The sequence below is a fragment of the Gobio gobio genome (assembly GCF_949357685.1).
Source record: "Gobio gobio genome assembly, chromosome: 23".
Classification (NCBI taxonomy): Eukaryota; Metazoa; Chordata; class Actinopteri; order Cypriniformes; family Gobionidae; genus Gobio; species Gobio gobio.
This window is the reverse complement of record NC_137119.1, coordinates 33,292,199-33,314,604: the sequence shown is the minus strand read 5'-3', so window position 1 is coordinate 33,314,604 and position 22,406 is coordinate 33,292,199. Positions and strand designations below refer to the sequence as shown.

The 22,406-nt window shown below is 40.0% G+C and overlaps 1 protein-coding gene across 1 annotated transcript in view; it reads left to right on the top strand.

The window, feature by feature from the left end:
• Positions 1 to 14,131: 14,131 nt before the first annotated feature.
• Positions 14,132 to 22,406, top strand: part of plppr4b (phospholipid phosphatase related 4b) — a 29,585-nt gene continuing 21,310 nt past the window's right edge. Inside the window, exons 1-2 of the mRNA XM_079805610.1 lie at positions 14,132 to 14,429; positions 20,094 to 20,279. Coding sequence (XP_079661736.1) covers positions 14,352 to 14,429; positions 20,094 to 20,279 — 264 coding nt within the window. The 5' untranslated portion in view covers positions 14,132 to 14,351. The remainder of the gene's footprint in view (positions 14,430 to 20,093; positions 20,280 to 22,406) is intronic.

Sequence of the window (22,406 nt, the reverse complement as noted above, 5' to 3'; positions counted from 1 at the left end):
CAACAAATCAGCGCCCAAGTCCCAGCGCTGAAAGTTCCTGAACCTTGAAAATGTACTACCTCGCGAGTAGGGCCGTTTGGAGGGGGAAATATTTACCCGGAACTTCATTTAGACCCTGGTTCCCGCGGTCGAAACACACCGAGTACCACCCCAAAGTTCCTAGTTCCTGCGGTGGAAACGCGGCTATAGTTAAAATAGTGCCCACAGTGCTGAATGTATGGAAGGAAATAGGAGCAGGGTTGCCAAGTCCACTGTTTTCCCTCAGAATTGGGCTACTCCAATTGCCTGTTTAGGAACTAAACAGGGCAAATTAGCATGGTAGTGCAACCCCCCACCCCACTCCCCCTCCCAAAAATGCAGATGGGAGTGGGAAGTTCTGTGTGTGATCTACTGACAACGGGCAAATTAAAGAACACAGACGCATCCGGATCATTTCCATAATGACCAATGCAATCTACCAGTTAGTGTCTGGTTTAAGACATGCTTTTTTGAGCTGTAAATAATGGTGAAAATATCAGTAAATTGACGAGCAGAAACCTTAGTAAATCACCTTGCATGATTAATTTAAATACTTTCCTCCTATAAATTTTGCATCTGAAAGGGAGCCGCAAAAATAACTGTGTCCACACGTTTTCAGCTCTATTTTTTTCACTGCGTGTCTTTAGTAAATCCTGACAGTAGTTTTTTAACGACAAAAGAGGGTTTGCGCTGGTGCTGACTGTTAGTAAACTGGTAATTTTAGGAAAGGATTTGGTATTCAATTTGCATAACAGTGACTATAAAATATGTATTTTAGGTATGGAAATGGCATATTTGGGCTACTTATAGGCTATTTTTGATGGGCTAGTTTTGTTACACAGACCTGGCAACCCTGAAGAGGAGATTCAGTTCACACCTTTAGCTGGCCGATGATGCTCCCATTTCAGATGAGACCAATTATGATATTATTGCAGTGCTTCATTGTGAAAATGGATCCTGATTAAAAAACCTTCATCGCTTTCAGCTCGTCATCAAAAATCTTGTCTACTGTGACATTTTCCCCTGTGACATTGAAGCCAAATCCCAGCTAACAAAAATATGGTCTAAGAACATTTATAGCTAATGCTGATATTAAATAATGAAAACGTATTTCTGAATGTTCTCTGAACGTCCATAAGGTCCAGTTTTATAAATATTTTAAGAACTTTATTTCTTGGTTATACAAACGTTAAGGAAACTTTCCATTTTGGGAAGTTACTTTTGAATGTTTTCTAAACATTCTGAATCAAAAATGTTAGATGAACGTCCAACTAAACGTTGCATGAACAATGTATAAATAATGTTTTTGTGCTAACATTTTAAGATTATAAAAACACCAGATAACTGAACGAACGTTACTGGAAGAATGTTTGTTCATAACTTTGAGAGAACCTTGCCAGAACATTAGAACGTTCCCTGTTAGATGTGATGATGCTTCCCCTCAAAGAGTCAATATATAAAAATATATAAAATATGTTTCATTAACCATAATGTCTCTGAAGAATTCACATGCAAGAAAAGATGAGTTCACACTGGGCCCTTCAATTATTTGTGCTGTGTATAGGCTTCAAGTTCGCAAAGTTGCTTTGTCCTTATTATGCAGGCTGTGTATATTCTTACCTCAACAGTGAGATGTTGGTAGAATTCCTTGCGACTTCTTAAATCAGTCATTTTTTCGTTAACTTGTCTGAAAGAAAGATAAGTGAGTTCAGTAGGGGAAATATAAGCAGCAGAAACCACTGGGTGGCACTACAGATCCTCTTTTGAAGGATGCACCTGCTGTGTTCAGAAGGGTACATTCTTAAAGTTTCAGAAGTGTTTCCTCAAAGTACACTTCTTTAAATAACAAATTTGAGAAAACCCTTAAGAGTCCACAAACTTTATGCTTTCTGAACGTTTTTTAAAAGCACTTTTTTTTATTCTGCAAGCTGTATCCATTTCAAGGGATTCATGTTTAAAAAGCATCTTGAGCTTGTGGGAAGTGCTATATAAAAATACATAAATAAGAGAACCAATAAAGTGACATATGCATACAGAATTTTTTGCCATTACATGCTTTCAAATACCATAGCAAAAGCCTTTTGAAAGATTTCTGAATCTAATATTTTCTCTTTAAATTGTTAAATATTATATTCTTCTTTGAAACACACATAACATTAGATCTGGTCCAGAGATACCAGATGCTCTGCAGGGGTAAGTATATACCGATGAGCCAAAACATTATGCCTTATTTGCTGTTGTTCCTCTGTGTGCTGCCAAAACATCGCTGACCCTCTACAAGACCCCTGACGGTGTGCTGTGGTATCTGTCACTAAGATGTTAGCAGCAGATCCTTCAAGTCCTGTATTTGTGAGGTGGAGTCACTGAATCAAACTAGTTGGTCTAGGACATCCCACAATTGGACTGAGATTCTGGGGAATTTGGAGGCCAGGGCAAAACCGTGAACTCTTCATCATGTCCCTCAAACCATTCCTAAACAATGTGTGCGATGTGGCAGGGTGTATTATTCAGCTGAAAGAGGCCACTTCCACCAGGGAACACCATTGTCATGAAGGGGTGTACATGGTCTGCAACAATGTTTAGGTAGGTGGCACGTGTCAAATTTACATTAATGACCGGATCCAGTAGCCTGACGTCATCATACACATTCTAGTCAGAATATGAGTCTGATACTGCTCCATTGGGCTGTGATTATGGGGCGTGTTTCAACCGAACCAGGAAAGAAAATGCCTCTGCACTCAAATTGGATAGACCTACAACCAATCAGAGCAACGGAGCGACGCATGGTTGTCAACAGAACTCAACTGCACGCACGCTGGAAGAAGTAGAAGAAGAAGATGAGTGTAAACGATCTTTGTCGGTGTTGTAAAAATTATTTAAGGCTACACGGAGTACTGACCAACACGATCATCATTTTTGAGAGAAATAGTAAAGGTGAATGCATATACGAACAAGTTCTCCGTTTAGGATTAGAGCGAATTCAACCCATTCGATCTTTGGTAACGCGCATGATTACGTTACTGTTGATCATCGGTCCATCATCGTAGAAAGCCAGCCCTGACAATTGAATTGGTCCAAACAGCTCTTGTTTGAGCATAGTTGCTCCACAACGGATCAAGTCCAGACCGAACTTCCCGACCTCAAATGTTGTGGGCGGGGCTAAGTTCGGCTGGCAACGGATCCAGGCTTTCTCAGCAGAACATTGCCCCAGAGCATCACACTGCCTCCACTTCAGCAGGTAAACGGCACACACATACATAGCTGTCCACGCTCGTGTGCCCATTGTAGGCCCTTTCAATGGTGGACGGGTGTCATCATAGGCACTCTGATTGGTCTACGGCTACGTAGCCCCATACATAGCAGAGTGTGATGCACTGTGTGTTGTGACACGTTCCTTCCCTAAACCATTATTAAAATGATGTGTGACTTGTGCCACAGTAGACCACCTGTTGGCTTGGATTGCCTACGTTGCCCTTGTGCATTGATGAGCCATGGGCATCCAACACCCTGTCACCAGTTTGTGGTTTGTCCCTCCTCGGACCACTGTTGGTAAATTCTCACCACTGCTGACCGGGAGCAACCCACAAGCCTTGCTGTTTCAGAGATACTCTGACCCAGTCACCTTGCCATAACAATTTGGCCGTTGTCAAAGTCGCTCAGATCTTTATTCCTGCCCACTTTTCCTACATCCAACACATTGATTATGAGAACTGATTGTTTGCTTACCATCTAATCTACCTTAAAGGGATAGTTCACCCAAAAATGAAAATTAGCCCATGATTTACTCACCCTTAAGTCATCCTAGGTGTATATGACATTCTTCTTTCAGACAAATAAAATCTGAGTTATATTACAAAAGTGCAGGCTAATCCAAGCTTTAGAATTTGATTCATAGTTGCTCTGTTTTTGAAGTCCATAAAAAGTGCATCTGTCCGTCAAATAATGTGCTCCACGCGGCTCCGGGGTGTTAATAAAGGCCTTCTGAAGCGAATCGACGCGTTTGTTTAATTATGTTGCGGGTCAATTTGACCCGTTTTGATTTTTAAGTTGTCAGAAATATCAGTTAACCTATGTTTTTTTTCTTTAAATTTTGTGACTTTTTCTCATTTAGGGTCATGAACATGCATGCAAAGTTTCAACACGCTGATGTGTTTTGACATATACACACACATTTACTGTTACGTTCGTGATGTTCACGGGTCAATTTGACCCGCATATTTTAATGTTCTAAGGCAATTGTAGAGACCCAAAATAATAACATTTCTTGGTTATAGTTTGTTATTTTAGTTTTTTACTAACCTATGAAGCTAAAAAAATTAGCTTTTCCCAATTTTTTCAATACAGAAATATTTTTTGTATGCCACAAATGGTAAAAATGAGCTATAATTTCTTTTTTCAATCTATCTGAAATACTATCTAACCCACATTGTTTTTCTTGAAATTGTGTGACCTTTTCTCATTTAGGGTCATTAACATGCATGCAAAGTTTCAACATGATAATGCGTTGTGAAATGTGATTATCAAAATTTTATACACTCTTGCTGTTTGTGGGTCAATTTGACCCGTATAGGACAGCTGTTCAAAAGCAACTGTACAGACACAAAATACAAAACACTTTGTTGTATGTCAGAGCTCTTCAACTATTAACAACTTCATGAAGCAGTGTTTTGAAATCAGCCATCACTGTATAAATCATAAAAGTAAAGTTTAAAACAAGTTATAGAAGTTTATGAACATGAAAATATATAACATATATATTTTTATATTTTATATAAAATATACATTTTACAAAACATGTTAAATTCTAAAACCTCATGAAAATCAAAGCTAAATATCTGAAATTCTGTACCAAATTTTAGGTTGATATCTCAAAAAAAAAAAAAAGTTTGTGTGCGCAGTACCAACATTTTCCACTAGATGACATGTAGACTCTTCGATTTCCATATATGGTTTGAGTGATCTGAACGTTATATTTTAATACTTTTCAAAATATCTTTGAAGTAGACATCCTATTGAGAAGTAGTTTGGGCAGTAATGTTAATATTTGATTTGAATTCAATCTCTAAAATGCATATAAAAAAAACATATGGACAGAGTCAAAACGTGCGTTATAGTTTGGTACCGCATCACAAATGACAAATCTATTGCTATTTATCTCCTGCTCTGTCATCTCTTTTGAAAATCAGTCACCAAATATGAAAATTAGAGTCTGAAAGCTTTCAAATGCTATATAGTTGGTCAAGATTACTTTAGGTTTAGACTAAGATAGTATTGTTCTAAATGTATAAAGGCAAGTCTCCTAAGGGCCAATCTTAAAAATAAAAATAAAAATGGTTAAAAGTTATTTTTATAAATCGTAAATTCAGATATTTATTCTTTGTAATGTGAGAAAAGTATTGATATTAAAAGTTAATTGTTTGTACCTGATTGTATGTGCTTTTTCATAGTGTGATTTTTGGGGAATTGTATTGAATCCAATTAGGGTCAATTTGACCCGGACCATAAGGGGTGTAAGCAGAAATCGAACAGTGCACAAGGGTTAAAGCTACACTGTGTAACTTTTTTAGTCTATTCTTAGCTAAAAACACTTAGTTCTTTCAAAAATATATGTGCTCATTAATGTATATTTACTTCTTTCAAGTAATAAAGTATTCTCGTAAGTTTATAATATGCCATTGAAAATACATAAGGTAATGGGATCTAACGGTGGTCGCCATGTTGCCCCTCCATCTTGAAAGTACATTAGCCAAAGAGGGACATACCCGTAAATTCAAGCTTCGCTTTTCGCGTTTTAACCGGTTTTAATACTCGATGGCACTGTACAAAATTCTCTGCCTCGCGCATGTGCGCGTCAACTTTTCCTGGCTTGTTTATTCCTCAAAAGTCTGTTTTTCCTTTTGTGGTATTTCTGTGCGTTAATAACTCCGTAAGTAATAATAGTTATTGTCATTGTGGATGTGTTTCAGAGTGTGTCATCGCGTAATTCAGTTGATGTCACCTCAGAAGTATTTTTGTGTCAACATACAATAGCATAATGCTCACCTATTTGAATAATCATTCAGTTATTTTGTTATCAACAATGTTTATTCGTTTATAGAAAATATTTGCTTGTAATGTATGTTGATGGAAATATGTATCAGGTCTGATCGGCATATTAACAATTGTTATACAGAGCGCACTGCAGTGCTAACGTTAAAGCGCCGCACCCACTTTTGTAACCAGACACCGCTTGTTAGCAGCGGCAGCTCCGCTCCTTTTAATGCAGCTGCCTTTAGCGCCTATATATGGTACAATAAGCTCTGGTTTACGGTTACATTATACAAATGTATAAGTATAGTTATACAGTTCTTAACTGTGTATGTATATTTACCATCCTTATTTGTTCTCTCACAGAAACCACATTTATGTACATATCCACGCAAACCTGTTTATGCCTTGCAATTGGATGACTGAATAAACATTACTAGCATCAAAGTTCACTCTGGATTAGCTGCAGTTCTTTCTAGCCGAATAATTAGGCCAGTTGAGTTCCAAATATCCCACAGGCACCGTGTCGAATGTGGACGAGGTCGAACTGGAAGCCATGTTAATCTTGGACTAAATCGGCCACCGTAGGAGTTGAAACGAAATCGGAATTGAGAGGAACAGAAACTAAAGTTCACTGGATGGTCATATACCTTTTCACCACTAGATGGGGGAAAATATCACACAGTGTAGCTTTAAGAAAAATATTAATATTTAAAACTTTTGGACTGGACTTTTGTAATATAACTCCCGATTTTATTCGTCTGAAAGAAGAATGTCATATACACCTAGGATGACTTTGGGGTGAGTAAATCATGGGCTAATTTTCATTTTTGGGTGAACTATCCCTTTAATATGTGGCCTTCAATGATATTCACTTCACCTGGTTATAATGTTTGGGCTCATCAGTGGTCTAATACAAGCTGCATCCTCGAAGGCCGCATTCAAAGGCTGCCTTCGAAGGGCGATTGCATCACCGCGGTATGACGAAGGCTGTCTCATTTCGAAGGCTCCTTCAAATGTGGCCTCCAAATGCATCCTTTGTTTCCGTGAAAGAAAGGATAGAACAGATGGATCCTTCGCAGCCTCGTCTACCCCTGTGTGTCGGTTCACGGTAGGATTTTTTTTAGAGAAATTGCCAAATTACACTTTTAAACGCAAGTATTGGGTTTCAGCTTTCTCAAATATCTAATGAAATATAAAATGTAAATAAAAAAATAATCAAACTTTAATGTAGTTCAAATGTTGACATATCTAACTAAGATCTGATTATAAATAGTTTATACTCTTTATTATACACGGGGTCCGTGTATATTCCCTCACGGGGTCCGGCCGGGCTCAGCCCGAAGGAGCGACGTGGGGACACCTTCCCGTGGGCCCACCACTCACGGGAGGGACCGTAAGGGGCCGGTGCAAAGAGAATCGGGCAGCAGTCGAAGGCGGGGGCCTAGACGACCCGATCCCTGGACACGGAAACTGGCTCTTGGGACATGGAATGTCACCTCGCTGGCGGGGAAAGAGCCTGAGCTTGTGCGTGAGGTTGAGAGGTTCCGACTAGAGATAGTCGGAATCACCTCCACGCATGGCTTGGGCTCTGGAACCACACTCCTCGAGAGGGGATGGACTCTTTACTACTCTGGAGTTGCCCATGGTGAGAGGCGGCGGGCTGGTGTGGGTTTGCTTATAGCCCCCCAGCTCTGCTGCCATGTGTTGGAGTTTACCCCGGTGAACGAGAGGGTCGTTTCCCTGCGGCTTCGGCTCAGGGATAGGTCTCTCACTGTTGTTTGTGCCTACGGGCCGAACGGCAGTGCAGAGTACCCGACCTTCTTGGAGTCTCTGGGAGGGGTGCTGGAGAGTGCTCCGACTGGGGACTCCGTCGTTCTACTGGGGGACTTCAACGCCCACGTGGGCAATGACAGTGAAACCTGGAGGGGCGTGATTGGGAGGAACGGCCCCCCTGATCTGAACCCGAGTGGTGTTCAGTTATTGGACTTCTGTGCTAGTTACAGTTTGTCCATAACGAACACCATGTTCAAGCATAAGGGTGTCCATCAGTGCACATGGCACCAGGACACCCTAGGTCGTAGGTCAATGATCGACTTTGTGGTCGTTTCATCTGATCTGCGGCCGTATGTCTTGGACACTCGGGTGAAGAGAGGGGCGGAGCTGTCAACTGATCACCACCTGGTGGTGAGTTGGATCCGATGGCGGGGGAGGAAGCTGGATAGACTCGGTAGACCCAAACGTACTGTGAGGGTCTGCTGGGAACGTTTGGCCGAGTCTCCTGTCAGAGAGATCTTCAACTCCTGCCTCCGGCAGAGCTTCGACCGGATCCCGAGGGAGGCTGGAGATATTGAGTCCGAGTGGACCATGTTCTCCACCTCCATTGTCAAAGCGGCTGCTCAGAGCTGTGGCCGTAAGGTCTCCGGTGCCTGTCGAGGCGGCAATCCCCGAACCCGGTGGTGGACACCGGAAGTAAGGGATGCCGTCAAGCTGAAGAAGGAGTCCTATCGGGCCTGGCTGGCTTGTGGGACTCCTGAGGCAGCTGACAGGTACCGACAGGCTAAACGGACTGCAGCCCGGGTGGTCGTGGAGGCAAAAACTCGGGCCTGGGAGGAGTTCGGTGAGGCCATGGAAAAAGACTATCGGCTGGCCTCGAAGAGATTCTGGCAAACCGTCCGGCGCCTCAGGAGGGGGAAGCAGTGCCCTACCAACGCTGTTTACAGTGGCGATGGGCGGCTGTTGACCTCGACTGGGGATGTTGTCGGACGGTGGAAGGAATACTTCGAGGATCTCCTCAATCCCGCCGTCACGTCTTCCATTGAGGAAGCAGAGGCTGGGGGCTCAGAGGAGGACTCGTCCATCACCCGGGCTGAAGTCACCGAGGTGGTCAAGAAACTCCTCGGTGGCAAGGCACCGGGGGTGGATGAGATCCGCCCTGAGTACCTCAAGTCTCTGGATGTTGTGGGGCTGTCTTGGCTGACATGCCTCTGCAGCATCGCGTGGCGGTCGGGGACAGTGCCTCTGGGATGGCAGACCGGGGTGGTGGTCCCTCTTTTTAAGAAGGGGGACCGGAGGGTGTGTTCCAACTATAGGGGGATCACACTTCTCAGCCTCCCCGGGAAAGTCTATGCCAGGGTACTGGAGAGGAGAATCCGGCCGATAGTGGAACCTCGGATTCAGGAGGAACAGTGTGGTTTTCGTCCTGGTCGCGGAACACTGGACCAGCTCTATACCCTTTACAGGGTGCTGGAGGGTTCATGGGAGTTTGCCCAACCAGTCCACATTTGTTTTGTGGATTTGGAGAAGGCATTCGACTGTGTCCCTCGCGGCGTCCTGTGGAGGGTGCTGGGGGAATATGGGGTCCGGGGTCCTTTGCTGAGGGCTGTCCGGTCCCTGTATGACCGAAGCAGGAGTTTGGTCCGCATTGCCGGCAGTAAGTCAGACTTGTTCCCGGTGCATGTTGGACTCCGGCAGGGCTGCCCTTTGTCGCCGGTTCTGTTCATAATTTTTATGGACAGAATTTCTAGGCGCAGCCAAGGGCCGGAGGGTGTCAGGTTTGGGGACCACACGGTTTCGTCTCTGCTCTTTGCGGATGACGTTGTCGTGTTGGCCCCTTCTAACCAGGACCTTCAGCATGCATTGGGACGGTTTGCAGCCGAGTGTGAAGCGGCTGGGATGGGGATCAGCACCTCCAAATCCGAGGCCATGGTCCTCAGTCGGAAAAGGGTGGCTTGCCCACTCCAGGTTGGTGGAGAGTTCCTGCCCCAAGTGGAGGAGTTTAAGTATCTAGGGGTCTTGTTCACGAGTGAGGGGAGGATGGAACGGGAGATTGACAGACGGATCGGTGCAGCTTCTGCAGTAATGCGGTCGATGTACCGGTCTGTCGTGGTGAAGAAAGAGCTAAGCCGTAAGGCGAAGCTCTCGATTTACCGGTCAATCTACGTTCCTACTCTCACCTATGGTCATGAGCTTTGGGTCATGACCGAAAGGACAAGATCCCGGATACAGGCGGCCGAAATGAGCTTTCTCCGCAGGGTGGCTGGGCGCTCCCTTAGAGATAGGGTGAGAAGCTCAGTCACTCGGGAGGAACTCGGAGTAGAGCCGCTGCTCCTCCACATCGAGAGGGGACAGCTGAGGTGGCTCGGGCATCTGTTCCGGATGCCTCCTGAACGCCTTCCCGGGAAGGTGTTTCGGGCATGTCCAACCGGGAGGAGGCCCCGGGGAAGACCGAGGACACGCTGGAGGGACTATGTCTCCCGGCTGGCCTTGGAACGCCTCGGTGTCCCCCCGGAAGAGCTAGAGGAAGTGTCTAGGGAGAGGGAAGTCTGGGCATCTCTGCTTAGACTGCTGCCCCCGCGACCCGGCCCCGGATAAGCGGAAGAAGATGGATGGATGGATGGATTATACACGGAAATGGACCATGGTGAACATATTGTGACCATTTGTGGACCCATTTTTTTCAGAGAGTTTAATATAACTTTCAAAAAAGTCCAGTACAAACGTTACTCCCACTCGTCAACGGCAGCTGTCACAGTTGCTAGGTGACAACAACAGTCCTCCGTAGGCTAGACCGTCCCATTTAATAACACTCAGCCTGACCTTCATGGCCTTCAAAGGATGCAGCCTCTGAATTGTGACTTACCGTATAGAGATAGGTTTCTTGTATGCAAACAATACTGGATGCGCGCGCATTCAGGGGGCAAAACCGCTAACAGGTGTTATGTCAACAGGCGACGCATCATGAAGCCATATATTCCTTTTTTATTCAAAATATTCACAAACTTGTTAACTATACCATTAATTACATGACATATTCGGATTTTCAAATATGTGGAAGTGAAGGTGTTCATAGGTGAGATAACACGCAATGAGTTTCCACCGCAATTCAGATTATCTGCCGGATTTACATCACGTAAATTCATAATTTTTTCCATAAAAGTAAGTGGCCAGTGAACTGGGAGAAAAATAGAGTAAACTTGGACACTTCTTGGCTGTGAAGCATTAGTGGAAAATGTGCATTATTAATGTGAAAAACTAAATCCGTGTGAACTTGAGAAGAACTAGAAAATCACCTTCATAGGGAATGTGAACTTAGTTCTAATAAAAGCTTTTGCATAATTTGTTTGCAGGTTCTGCTTATTTATATTTTGTTATCTAATGCAATGAAATTCAGACACTTTTAAGTGGCCCCTGTATGAAGGTTGGCACCATCCTCTGATTGTTCACACAGGATATTGTATATCCAGCTGTGCAGAGTATGCACAATTAATAGTGAAACAAATTAAAGAAACTGTTAAAATTCTTACAGATTGTACACAGCACAAAAGACACAAATAAACGTATTTAACAACTTTAGGTCAAAGTAGCAATAGAAATAGGCTATTGCTATTCTGTGTGCTTGTGCTTCCCTCGAGAAGTCAACTAAGTTAGTATAAAGTCAGTATTAGTCTCAACAACACAAATTCAAATCAGACAAAACCTAATCCACCTAATTTTGTGCAAATAAAGGTCTAAAAACTGTGAACTATGTGACCTTCATATTTTTGTGGGGGGGGGGGGAATAATACATTAGAAAAATGCTGTATTCTGCCACAGATGGAATGATGCAGTGACAGTAAAATACAGAGCCCTACCTTTGCCAGTTTGACTTTATAACGGCATCACAAAGGACCCCGCTGGAGCTGGAGGAGGGAGATATTTAATATTCTCTGCTGGTCGCCGCTCGAGTTTGTTTGTTTTTACTAAACTTTCGAAAGTACTATTCGTCTCAAGGCTATTTTCCAGTGGTTAATGAGAATTACCTCAGTCTGCTGCTGCTACTGTTCTGCGCACGCGCTTCTTCAGTTTCAGTCTCTGTCCACTTCTCTGATGGCAGGACATGCACACCTGTAGGGTTTTGTTTCTTTTACGTGACATAATGCTGTTGTAAGATTACTGTCACTGGAATTAGAAAAGAAGAGTCCGAGTCTTCGTCTTGTTATCCCCCTTGAGGGGGGTTTATTTAGCCATAATGATCGGATAAATTCCATTTTTGATTAATCTGGTCTGTACGCTTTTCACGTATTGCTCCCATTTACGTAAGTTTACGTCGCCGATGAAACGCGAATTTGAATGAAATAAACGCATCTGAAAAGGTCAAAAGAACGATTTGCTTCAATAAAACCGCACGACCCAAGTTGTCTCAAGCATGAGACGCTTAATTTCGCATATTGTTTCATGCAGTGAGTTTTCCAGCTCACATTTATATTTAAAGCTTGTAAAAAAATTTTTACGTGTGAATATTAGAAATTCACGCGAGCTTTGGCAATCTGAAAAAGATTCATCCTCCTGACAGAAAGCGAGTGGCCATTAACTTCATTGATCTTGCGCATGCGTCAACCTACCATACGAAAAGTAGCAAAGACTGAACTGTTGCATTTACTCTTGCATTCCAGAGTGAACTGAACTGCATTCTAGCATTCTGTACTCTATATTAATCTGACTGGTGAAATCAATTTAGGAGATCAGAATAAGATGACAAAATAAATTTTACAATCATAGTTGACTCAAAAAATGTCTATTTATCTAGCCCAGGGGTTTTCCATCTTTTAGATGTCATGGACCCCCAAAAATGATCATCCCTGTGTGAGGGGCCCCCATCCTAAAATTTTATAAGGCATCTGTCTTTTATAAACACTCAATTTATACATTGAAAATTAATATTATACTAATGTATTGTTGTTATTTATTTCTTGCTTATTTATTTAATTTTAATCTAATGGTTATTTATTTATTTAGTTGCATTTATTTTAATCTAATTACATTTATTTAATAGATTAATAACTAACTAACTATTTATTTAGAGCTAATTTATTGCTTTACACATTTATTTAAATCGAATTATTATTATTATTATTATTATTATTATTATTATTATTATTATTATTATTACTACAGTTTCTAGCCTTTTCCACAGACCCCCTGTCACTCTCTTTATGCCCCCTGGGGGTCCCCGGACCCCAGTTTGAAAAAACCCTGATAGCCTATATGGTGATAATGAAAATGTGTTGCTTATAAGATGCTCTTTGTTAACTCACCATATGAGACTTAATGGAGTTCTCAGTCAGGTTTCAAAATAGGCTATCAACTTTGTCTAAATGATTCTGCCAAATTCTTTTGGAAATAAAAAAACGAACAAATAAGAAAAACAGTTGAGAAAATGTCTTAGTTCATATTGTAATCATCCGAAAGCCTCCGTTTACTCCCCATTTAATCTCATTGCAGTCTATGATAAACATGTTAGAATTTCTTTTTTTTTTTACTCTTGGGAATTTATAGGCGAAACTTTATTCTCCAGACATAGGTCAACCATACGTATAGCTGCAGAGAAAAAATACATTGTTGACTAGAATAGGTATTTGTTCTAGCCTTTACTAGAAACTATATATATATATATATATATATATATATATATATATATATATATATATATATATATATATATATATATATATATATATATATATATATATATATATATATATATATATATATATATATATATATATATATATATATATATATATATATATATATATATATATATATATATAGGGCCTATATATATATATATTATTCATCTAAGTTTAAATTTAAATTAACTAGTTAGCAAGCATTAAGCTACAATGTTAGCCTACTTGTCTTCCTCTATCTTTTTCAGACATGGATAACATTTTATATAGGCTTACTGTTTTGTATTGCATTGCTCATGCATTGCATTCTATTGTACTGCATCCCACTGAACTGCATTTTATGGTATTGTGCCTGATATGTCTTTCATGTGAAATTATATTCTATATCAATGTTATAATATTGTTAGTGTGCATATGGACAACCTTCTTGTTGTGGCATTGAATAATAAAAATACTCATTTAATTCATCGTGTATTCTGCAAGAACACGTTCAACGGTTACCGTCTATAGTCGTGACATTATTAATAATAATGCGAATGACTGGAGGAATGTAGCCCACAGCTTGTGCGCATGCGCATCAGGACGCAAGCCCCTCATCCGAGAAATCTGATGTCATCTTGCCGGCAATATTTTCCACTCTGTCTGTATTTTCAATTGCAATCATATTCCACTCCAATACAGATAGCGCGTGTAAATGGTAAAAGGTGTCTGTGTGTGTCGTTTGCTTCTGTATGCACCCCATCATGCATCTCCATGGAGCAAGAAGCAGCTGATCTAGACGGCTTGTTTTGCCGAATGAAGGTGGACGCTTAGGACACAACAGGTTATTAGCGTTTTTAAAGGAAGAGAAATACGATGTCTGCGAGAGAAAGACTGAAAGAGAAGATGATAAAAGAGAGCGTGACACTGCTGCCATGCTTTTATTTCGTGGAGGTAAGTGACTATCTGTTTACATTTGCACGTTTGATTTGACAGGTGACAACTTATAGAATATGAATAGGATATCAGAATAAGATGGCAATTCCATCAGGATGAAATATTCAGCTTACACACACACACACACACATGTATATGTGTGTGTGTGTGTGTGTGTGTGTGTGTTACAGTCATAGTTAAATCTGTAAATGTAACATTTAAATGGTTCACTATAGGGATAAAACTGAACCTGAGGAGATTGTATTGCCCAGGATGCTCTTTCATAGATCATAAGACTTGATGGACTTCACATTCAGGTTTCAAAGTATCAACTTTATGTCAGATGTTTCTTCTAAATTCCTTAGGCGAAATAAAACCAATGTTTGAGTTCATATAATAGCCTAATTATCCAAAAAAGACTCGTTCTCCATTGAATCTCATTGCTGTCAAGGAGAAACAATTTAGCTTTTTAGACGTTTCATACTTTATAAGCTTTATTCACCACAAAATATATGTATATTTTTTGTTGCTGGTGTTGACATAAAGTAACAAATTCTATAATAATATTAAATATACATATTTGTATATACATTTATGTTTTTTAATTGGCTTTTTTAAAGTCACAGATGAAACATCAAACTTAGTATTAACTTTTCATTGCATTTAATAACCACAGTGTGCAAAAAAAATCAATCTTCCTAGCTTTATTATTATTTGCATTAAATTTAAATAATAAATTAGGGTTGTAGAAACAAATGTGACCAATTTTTGAAATTGAGATTTATGCATAACCCGAAAGCTGAATAAATATGCTTTCGTTTGATGTATGGTTTGTTAGGACATGACAATATTTGGCCGAGATACTAAAAATCTGGAATCCGAGGATGCAAAAATATTGAGAAAATCGCCTTTCAAGTTGTCCAAATGAAGTCAATGCATTAGCAATGCATATTACTACTAATAATATATATGTTATATATTTACGGTAGGATATTTACAAAATATCTTCATGGAACATGATTTTTACTTACTATCCTAATATTTGGCATAAAAGAAATGGATCATTTTGTCCTATACAATGTATTATTGGTTATATTGCCACAAATATACCCATGCAACTTATGACTGGTTTTGTGGTCCAGTATCACAATTGAAAGACACTGATTTTTGATTATTGTTATTGGAACAAGCTTTTTATTAAGCATTGTTCACGTCTGTGGAAAGCATTTCAGATTTTTGATATGTACGTCTAACTGGCATAGAGTGATGTCAGCACTGGGATGCTGCGCTTCTGTCAGCTCTCCTTCTTAGATGTTTGCCCCAGGAGGTGCTGCTCTGCTCTCCATGCATCATGATGGGGTTAGTGGATGTAGGTCAGTGTGACATAAAGAATTGAGGCAGTGCAGCTTTCACACCGCACATGCATACACGACACACGTGATCTAGTACTTAAGAAGAAGATCTAAGCGTGCACTCATACATTATGCAGCGTTGTGCTGGATTGGACATGTTCATTCATTTATTCATTAATCCATTTGCTGTTTTTCAGTGAGGTTTGCAAAATTCTTTGTCAAATACCAAAAAACGAAGGTCTGGAAGATATAACGCGTGTATGATGCATGTGCTTAGCAGAAAAGCTGGATTTTGTGCTTCTCAAGATCTCACTGAAGTTTCCTGAGGTCACAGAAACCTCCCTGACCCAAGCACATCCTCAGCAATGCTCTTATCGTAAACGGTCCGTCACCAAGCGGACACCATCTGTACCTGCTGTGATGGTGCCTGTCCCACGTGGTTCTGAAAAAAAGCCACTGAGAAACACTATCCTCCCCAATTACAGCAATCAATTATTAAGACCTCAGTGTCACCTCTTCTTTTCATTTGGGATCAACTGGATTCATTTGGGAAATGCGTTACTTCCGTAACATGATGTATTTCTGTTTGAAAACGGATATTCAATCAGATAAAGTGTTGATCCATTTTTTTTTTGTGCATGGAATTACCTTATATATACCTGAAATGCACCCTTATGATTATATTACGCAAAACACATCTATTTAATATTTTATGGCAGATTGTTTTGTTGTATTTACCATGGTAAGCCAGTTATTAAGAGCTCTTCATTAATTCATTTCTTTACAGTAGAGTGATCGAGGTCAGTTTGCAGGCATTTGATATGCAGATGGTTACAGCAAGCAGCTGCCGTTCTGTGCTGATCCTGCAGAGTTGCGCTGTGGCCGACTGATACCACTAACCCATATTTTCTTCCAAAGCACTGTCACTTGGGACAAACCGTAGGAGATTCACAGACCAGCCGACCATAAGCATGAATCATGACACATGATGTCACCCATCAAAAACCTACTTTTTAAATTACAGTAGATTTTATGTTTTTACAAACGATTGTTGTAAAAATCATGCTTGATTTTTGTTCTTACTGGACACTCCTGCACTCAAAAACACATTTAGGCCTAATTTAAAGGGGTCCTATTATGCGTTTTTCAACTTTTATGTGTAAAGTTGCTATTTGAGCATGAAAACTCCATAGGGTCTTATTCTCTATCTCAGTAAGCACTGTTTTTGAACTCCCTGAAATGCCTAGATTGTAGCAAACATATTGCGTCACAATATTCCTCATTTAAAGGTCCCATGGCATGAAATTTTCATTTTATGAGGTATTTCAACATTAATATGAGTTCCCCTAGCCTGAATATTGTCCCTAAGTGGATAGAAATGTTGATCGGTGTAAACCCGAGTTCTGGCTGTCTTTCTCTGCCTTTGAGAAAATGACAGGCCAGACTAGCCAATCCTGAAGCCTCCTGGTTTGACGTCCAAGCAGGAACGGTTACCTCCCTTTCCCCCGCCCAGAGAATCTGGCACGCCCATGCAAATGCTCGAGATCATTAACGTTACTTGTGAACGAGTGAACTGGCAGTTTCTCAGTGTTTGGATGTACAAATGAAAACAGAAGTCTTTCTTCAGTTCCTTCTGATCTGTGATCAGTGATTTCTGATGTGTAGCTAATTATTTATTATTCGTGCACACGCTGCGGCTTCTCTCTCTCCCGACAGAACGGTGTTTTCGTGTTTTCTATCTTGTGAGTCAGTGTTTTGTACGTCCTCGTCGCGTCTATCTGTTCTAAAATGTGCATACAGTCTTTTCTGTTTAACATCAGCAGTAACATCTTTAGAGATAAACCTCACACACGCCGAAGCTCGGCCTTCAACATCCCCGACCCCCAGTACTGCATCTGGCCCACAGCGGAGGCACCAAACGCGGCGTGAGATTAAGCAGAAGGGGGGTAAGCGTGAGGGTATCTGGGCTAGGCTAGCCAGCTTTCCCCACAATAAACTGGATTACATTCGATTACTGCTGTTGTGTCTTTGTTTGCGCTGTGTAAGTTACTCAATGCGCATCACTGACGCTATTCATATGATTGGAACATATCTAGAAATAATGCTTTAATCAAACTTACTAACTCGTTCATCTCGCTGTAATGGTACATTGCATGTGTTACAAAGTTGGTAGAATAATGATGAAGAGGACTCGGTGTGACTGGGACTCGTGTTTATTCAGAACTCTCAGATACAAACACAATAAACTCGCGCTGACAGACAGCGCTCTCATAACTCAGTAGTTACTATAAATAACTTTGTTAGCAATCGCTCCGTCTCCGTGATGTCCTGTTCGCGAACGAATCATTCTTTTGAATCGGTTCTTTTTAGTGAACCGAACCAGTTCACCAAATCGGACTGAATCGTTCTAAACGGTTCGCGTCTCGAGTCAGCGCTGATCCATAATTTACTAACTTTCTGACATGAGTGACAGCCCCTCTGACTAGAAATAAACTAATAACCTGAAGTATATGCTAGTAACTACAACAGTTCACCCTGAACTGAGACATGCTGAGAGAACTGATGTGAAGTGAACACAGGTCCATCTGTCTCTGGCAGACTCGTGCCTGCTCGTGCCTCGTTAAACCACGCCCCCTCCGCTCATTTAAAATGCAAAGATGTCAGCCAATCACAACAGTGGGCGTTTTTCCTGAAGTCTCACAGCAGACACGCCTCTTGAAGCAGGGCAGTCAGCCACAGGGCAAACAGCAGTATAGAAAAAATGCCTTTTATTTCTAAATTATGACATTTTATGATGTAAAAATCATACTAACAATATAAGTACACCTCAGGAAACACTATAAAATAATAGAAAAATGCCATGCCATGGGACCTTTAAATCATTTCCGCCCAAGGTAAACACAAAAAAGGGGACAAGGTCTAGTTTAGTTGAGTAAGTAGTGTGTTGAAATCACAGTTATGGTAAGGGGAGTGACATTTCCAAAACACATTTGTCCAGCCGACCAATCAAAGCACATTGCGCTTTTTGGAAGGAGGGGCTTCAATGAGACAGGAACTAAACCGCGTTACTGACAAACTGGGATTAGAGGTGCTGCAACAATGTAAAATATGTGAAAAATGAACATTTCAAGCATGAAAACCTATTCTAGTAGAGCTCAATAACAAAATCAAGACTGAAAAGGGGCATAATTGGTCCCCTTTAAGATTTATGTTTATATTTATAATTGCATTTAGATTGAACATTAACAAACCAATAACCTAATTTGATGCATATTTGTCAGTCATACATTACATAGATGAAACCGGTGTGATGTATGCAATCTAAAAACATGCATAGTTTATTATAACTATTTGAATCGATGATTTTATTTAAATAATCATAATGCATTCAAATTGCTTAGAACAATCATACATCTATTAATTGTGAAAATGAATTTATTTAAAACGTATGAACATGGATAAAATATGGCTAGCTGTGGAACAAGCAATATTCAGTTAGTAAAAATCTATGAGACTGAAACAAATAGGATTTATTGATGATGAATATATAAACCTGGTTAACAAATACGTTATAACAAATATGTATAAGGGATGGTATGATAATAGACAGACTGATCATTTGTTATAGTGATAGTGATCTAAATTGTGAAATGTGTAGCTTAACAATGAGATTTTTTTTGTTCATATTTGTTTATTGTCATTTTTGACCATATATATTGCATATAGATCATAAAAAACCAAATAATTATTTAATTATAATAATGCTTATTATATCTTTATTGTTGTAGTCTAATTATAATTTATTTATTGCATCAAAATGCATAAATAAACAATACAAAATTTCTTACCAGTTAAAAATAAAAATATAATTTGCATTGCATCAGCTGATCTTAAGGTAATACTACATTTATTGAATGGTTTTGGTATTCATTTACATTGGTATTTACATGGTATTCTAAGGTGCCGCAAAATGCATTGTTTTAGCGTGTTAAGCCACAGCAATTCACCCGCAGTACCAATCAAATCACATTTTTCAGTAACTGTATATGAGTTCATAATTTAAGAAGAGCTTTCTCTTTAATGTAAGTGTGACTCCATATAGTTTTACCTCAATTCTGTGAATCTGTCACCATATATCTGTTTTATTACTGACCTGAATTCATTATATGACTTTCATATATTATTTATTTTGTAAGTACTGCCCTTTTCTGGGCTTATTTTGCGATAATGACTGGCAGACTGTATGTGCATTTCCATAGGGACATGTTATGCGAACAATGTAATTATTTGTTTATTGAAGAGTTGTGTGATGTTTTCTCCTCTCTAACAGCTTCCTCTCCTGATCTCATCTGTGGTTAGTGTGTATTTCCTTGAGTGGACGGACATTTTCAAACCGGTCCGCTGGGGTTTCAGCTGCCACGACCGCAGTTTGAGTCTGCCTTATATCGAACCCACGCATGAGGTTATTCCCTTCCTCATGCTCCTCAGCCTCACTTTCGCAGCTCCTGCTATTACGGTCAGTCTAACCCTTTACTACACACACATACACGTACAGCAAGATGTACTCATGCTTTTGGAGACTGTACATTGGGAAATGTCAGAAAGATAGGACATAAGCTGTTGGCCTCTTGCTAATGTTAGGTAAAAATGTCATGATTTGTGTGTATTCAGGCACTTTGTGTTTCACCTAAGCTGGACATGCCTGGAGCAACATTCTTTTCAAACAATCACTAACGCTAGACTCGCAATACCAGAGTTTTGGCGATCGGCGTAGAGTCTGGTCTACTCTGCATCTTATTCTCTGTAAACAAACCACAGCAGCACAACTTCTATGCAGGAGCATCTAAAGAAAACATCTCGGCTCTCTTTCCTCACAACGACGAGACGGCAGCTTAAGCCGCACGAGCTGTCAATCATGGTAAAACTTCACGGTTTTATGGCCACCGCCATGTTTGAAACTGTCGCTATGGTTACCGCTATGGTTAGTTAGAATGCAGTTGTGATTTCAACTGTTTGATCATATGGCTGAATGACCATATTCAAGCAGCTACTTTAATCTCCGGAATGAACAAATCATTTCAGGATTCACACTTGTGAGCAATTTCTGCTGCAAATGCCAAAATGTGACTGTGAGCTCAGCCATAGTAAACACCTTTCCCAATTAGGCCTACACATGGCCGTAGCCAGCAATGAGGTCACCGAGGCGTATATAATAAGTGTTGTGAATAATTGACTAATACAGTATTAACTCTACTTTAGTACTGCAAGTATATTGCACTGCACCAAGATTTTCTCATCTGAGCTGCCTCAGCTGTCTTCACCGCTCGTCAATGTCAAAATATTTGAGATGACCAATCAAATTAAAGTAGGCGGGCCTTATGTTCACAGAAGTTACTGAGCACAAATTCCCACGCAACTCTGCACTTCAGTAAATGGTCAAAGTTCGAGATAATGTAAGTAGCTAAACTAAACATTTCATATTTGACAGCTGTTTTAGGATAGAATAATCGGACAAACTAAAATATTTTGTCTAATTTCGCCATTTTGAACTGAAAATAGGCCAAATTTACGTGATTTATGCAATGTAACTGTGTGAGGGGAAACATTAACAAAGCCTTTATTTTCCGTCATATTAGGCATACGATAAATGTGTATATATTGTGAAGGAATTTAATAAACTTAGTTACCTAGCTTTCCTGGTAACCTTCAGTAAATTTACTGAATGATTCATAGAAATATATAAATATCAGTTGATCCTTTCTTCACTGAAATATAAAATGAAAAGACTATCAGTCAAAGCTCAGCTTTAGGAAGGGAAGAGAGAGGGCAAGATAAGGACACTGAGAGAAAAAGAGAGAGTGATGGAGATGAGGAGAGAGCAGGTATGACAAATAATATGTAATATACCCAATGACATTTTAAAGCTATGCTGTCCAATTCTTTTGGCCTTCAAACGTTTTAAAATGCACAAATGTAGATCAGAGAAATCAACATTTAGCCCCCAAGCTCAAATTTGGGACCTCGCTGATTATAAAACTCTGCCTACGGCCCTGGGCCTACACTACATAAACCTTGGGTGCGTCTCAATCCGCTCCCTAGATCAGTAGTCAGGGAACTGATCAGGGAATCAGTCAATGGGTTGACTCCCTGATCAGTGCCCTGACTACTGATCTAGGGAGCGGATTGAGACGCACTCCTTATCTTTTGTGATAAATAATATTATTAGGTAAAAGTTCATACGTAGATTAGTTGTGGTTATTATTTATTGGTAAATTAACCAAGGGATTAATCAGCTATTCAGAAAACAAAGGATGAGATTAACTGAAAAAAATAATCATTTAGATTAAGTGATTAATTGAAAAATAATTGATAGATTAATCGACTGAAAAATGTAAATAAATAATTGTTAGTTCCAGCCCTAGTCAGAATAACATAAAGCACATAAGCAGGTTGTATTCAATGGCCCCATTTTTAGTTACTGTATCCACTTTTCTATTCATTTAATTTGTATTAAATATATTAATAATAATAAGACATGTTTCTTGAGCAGCAATTCAGCATTGGTCACATTCATGTTTAGTTTCTGTCTTGATAATTTTCAGTCATAGGGTGCGTCTCAATCAGCTCCCTAGTTCAATAGTCA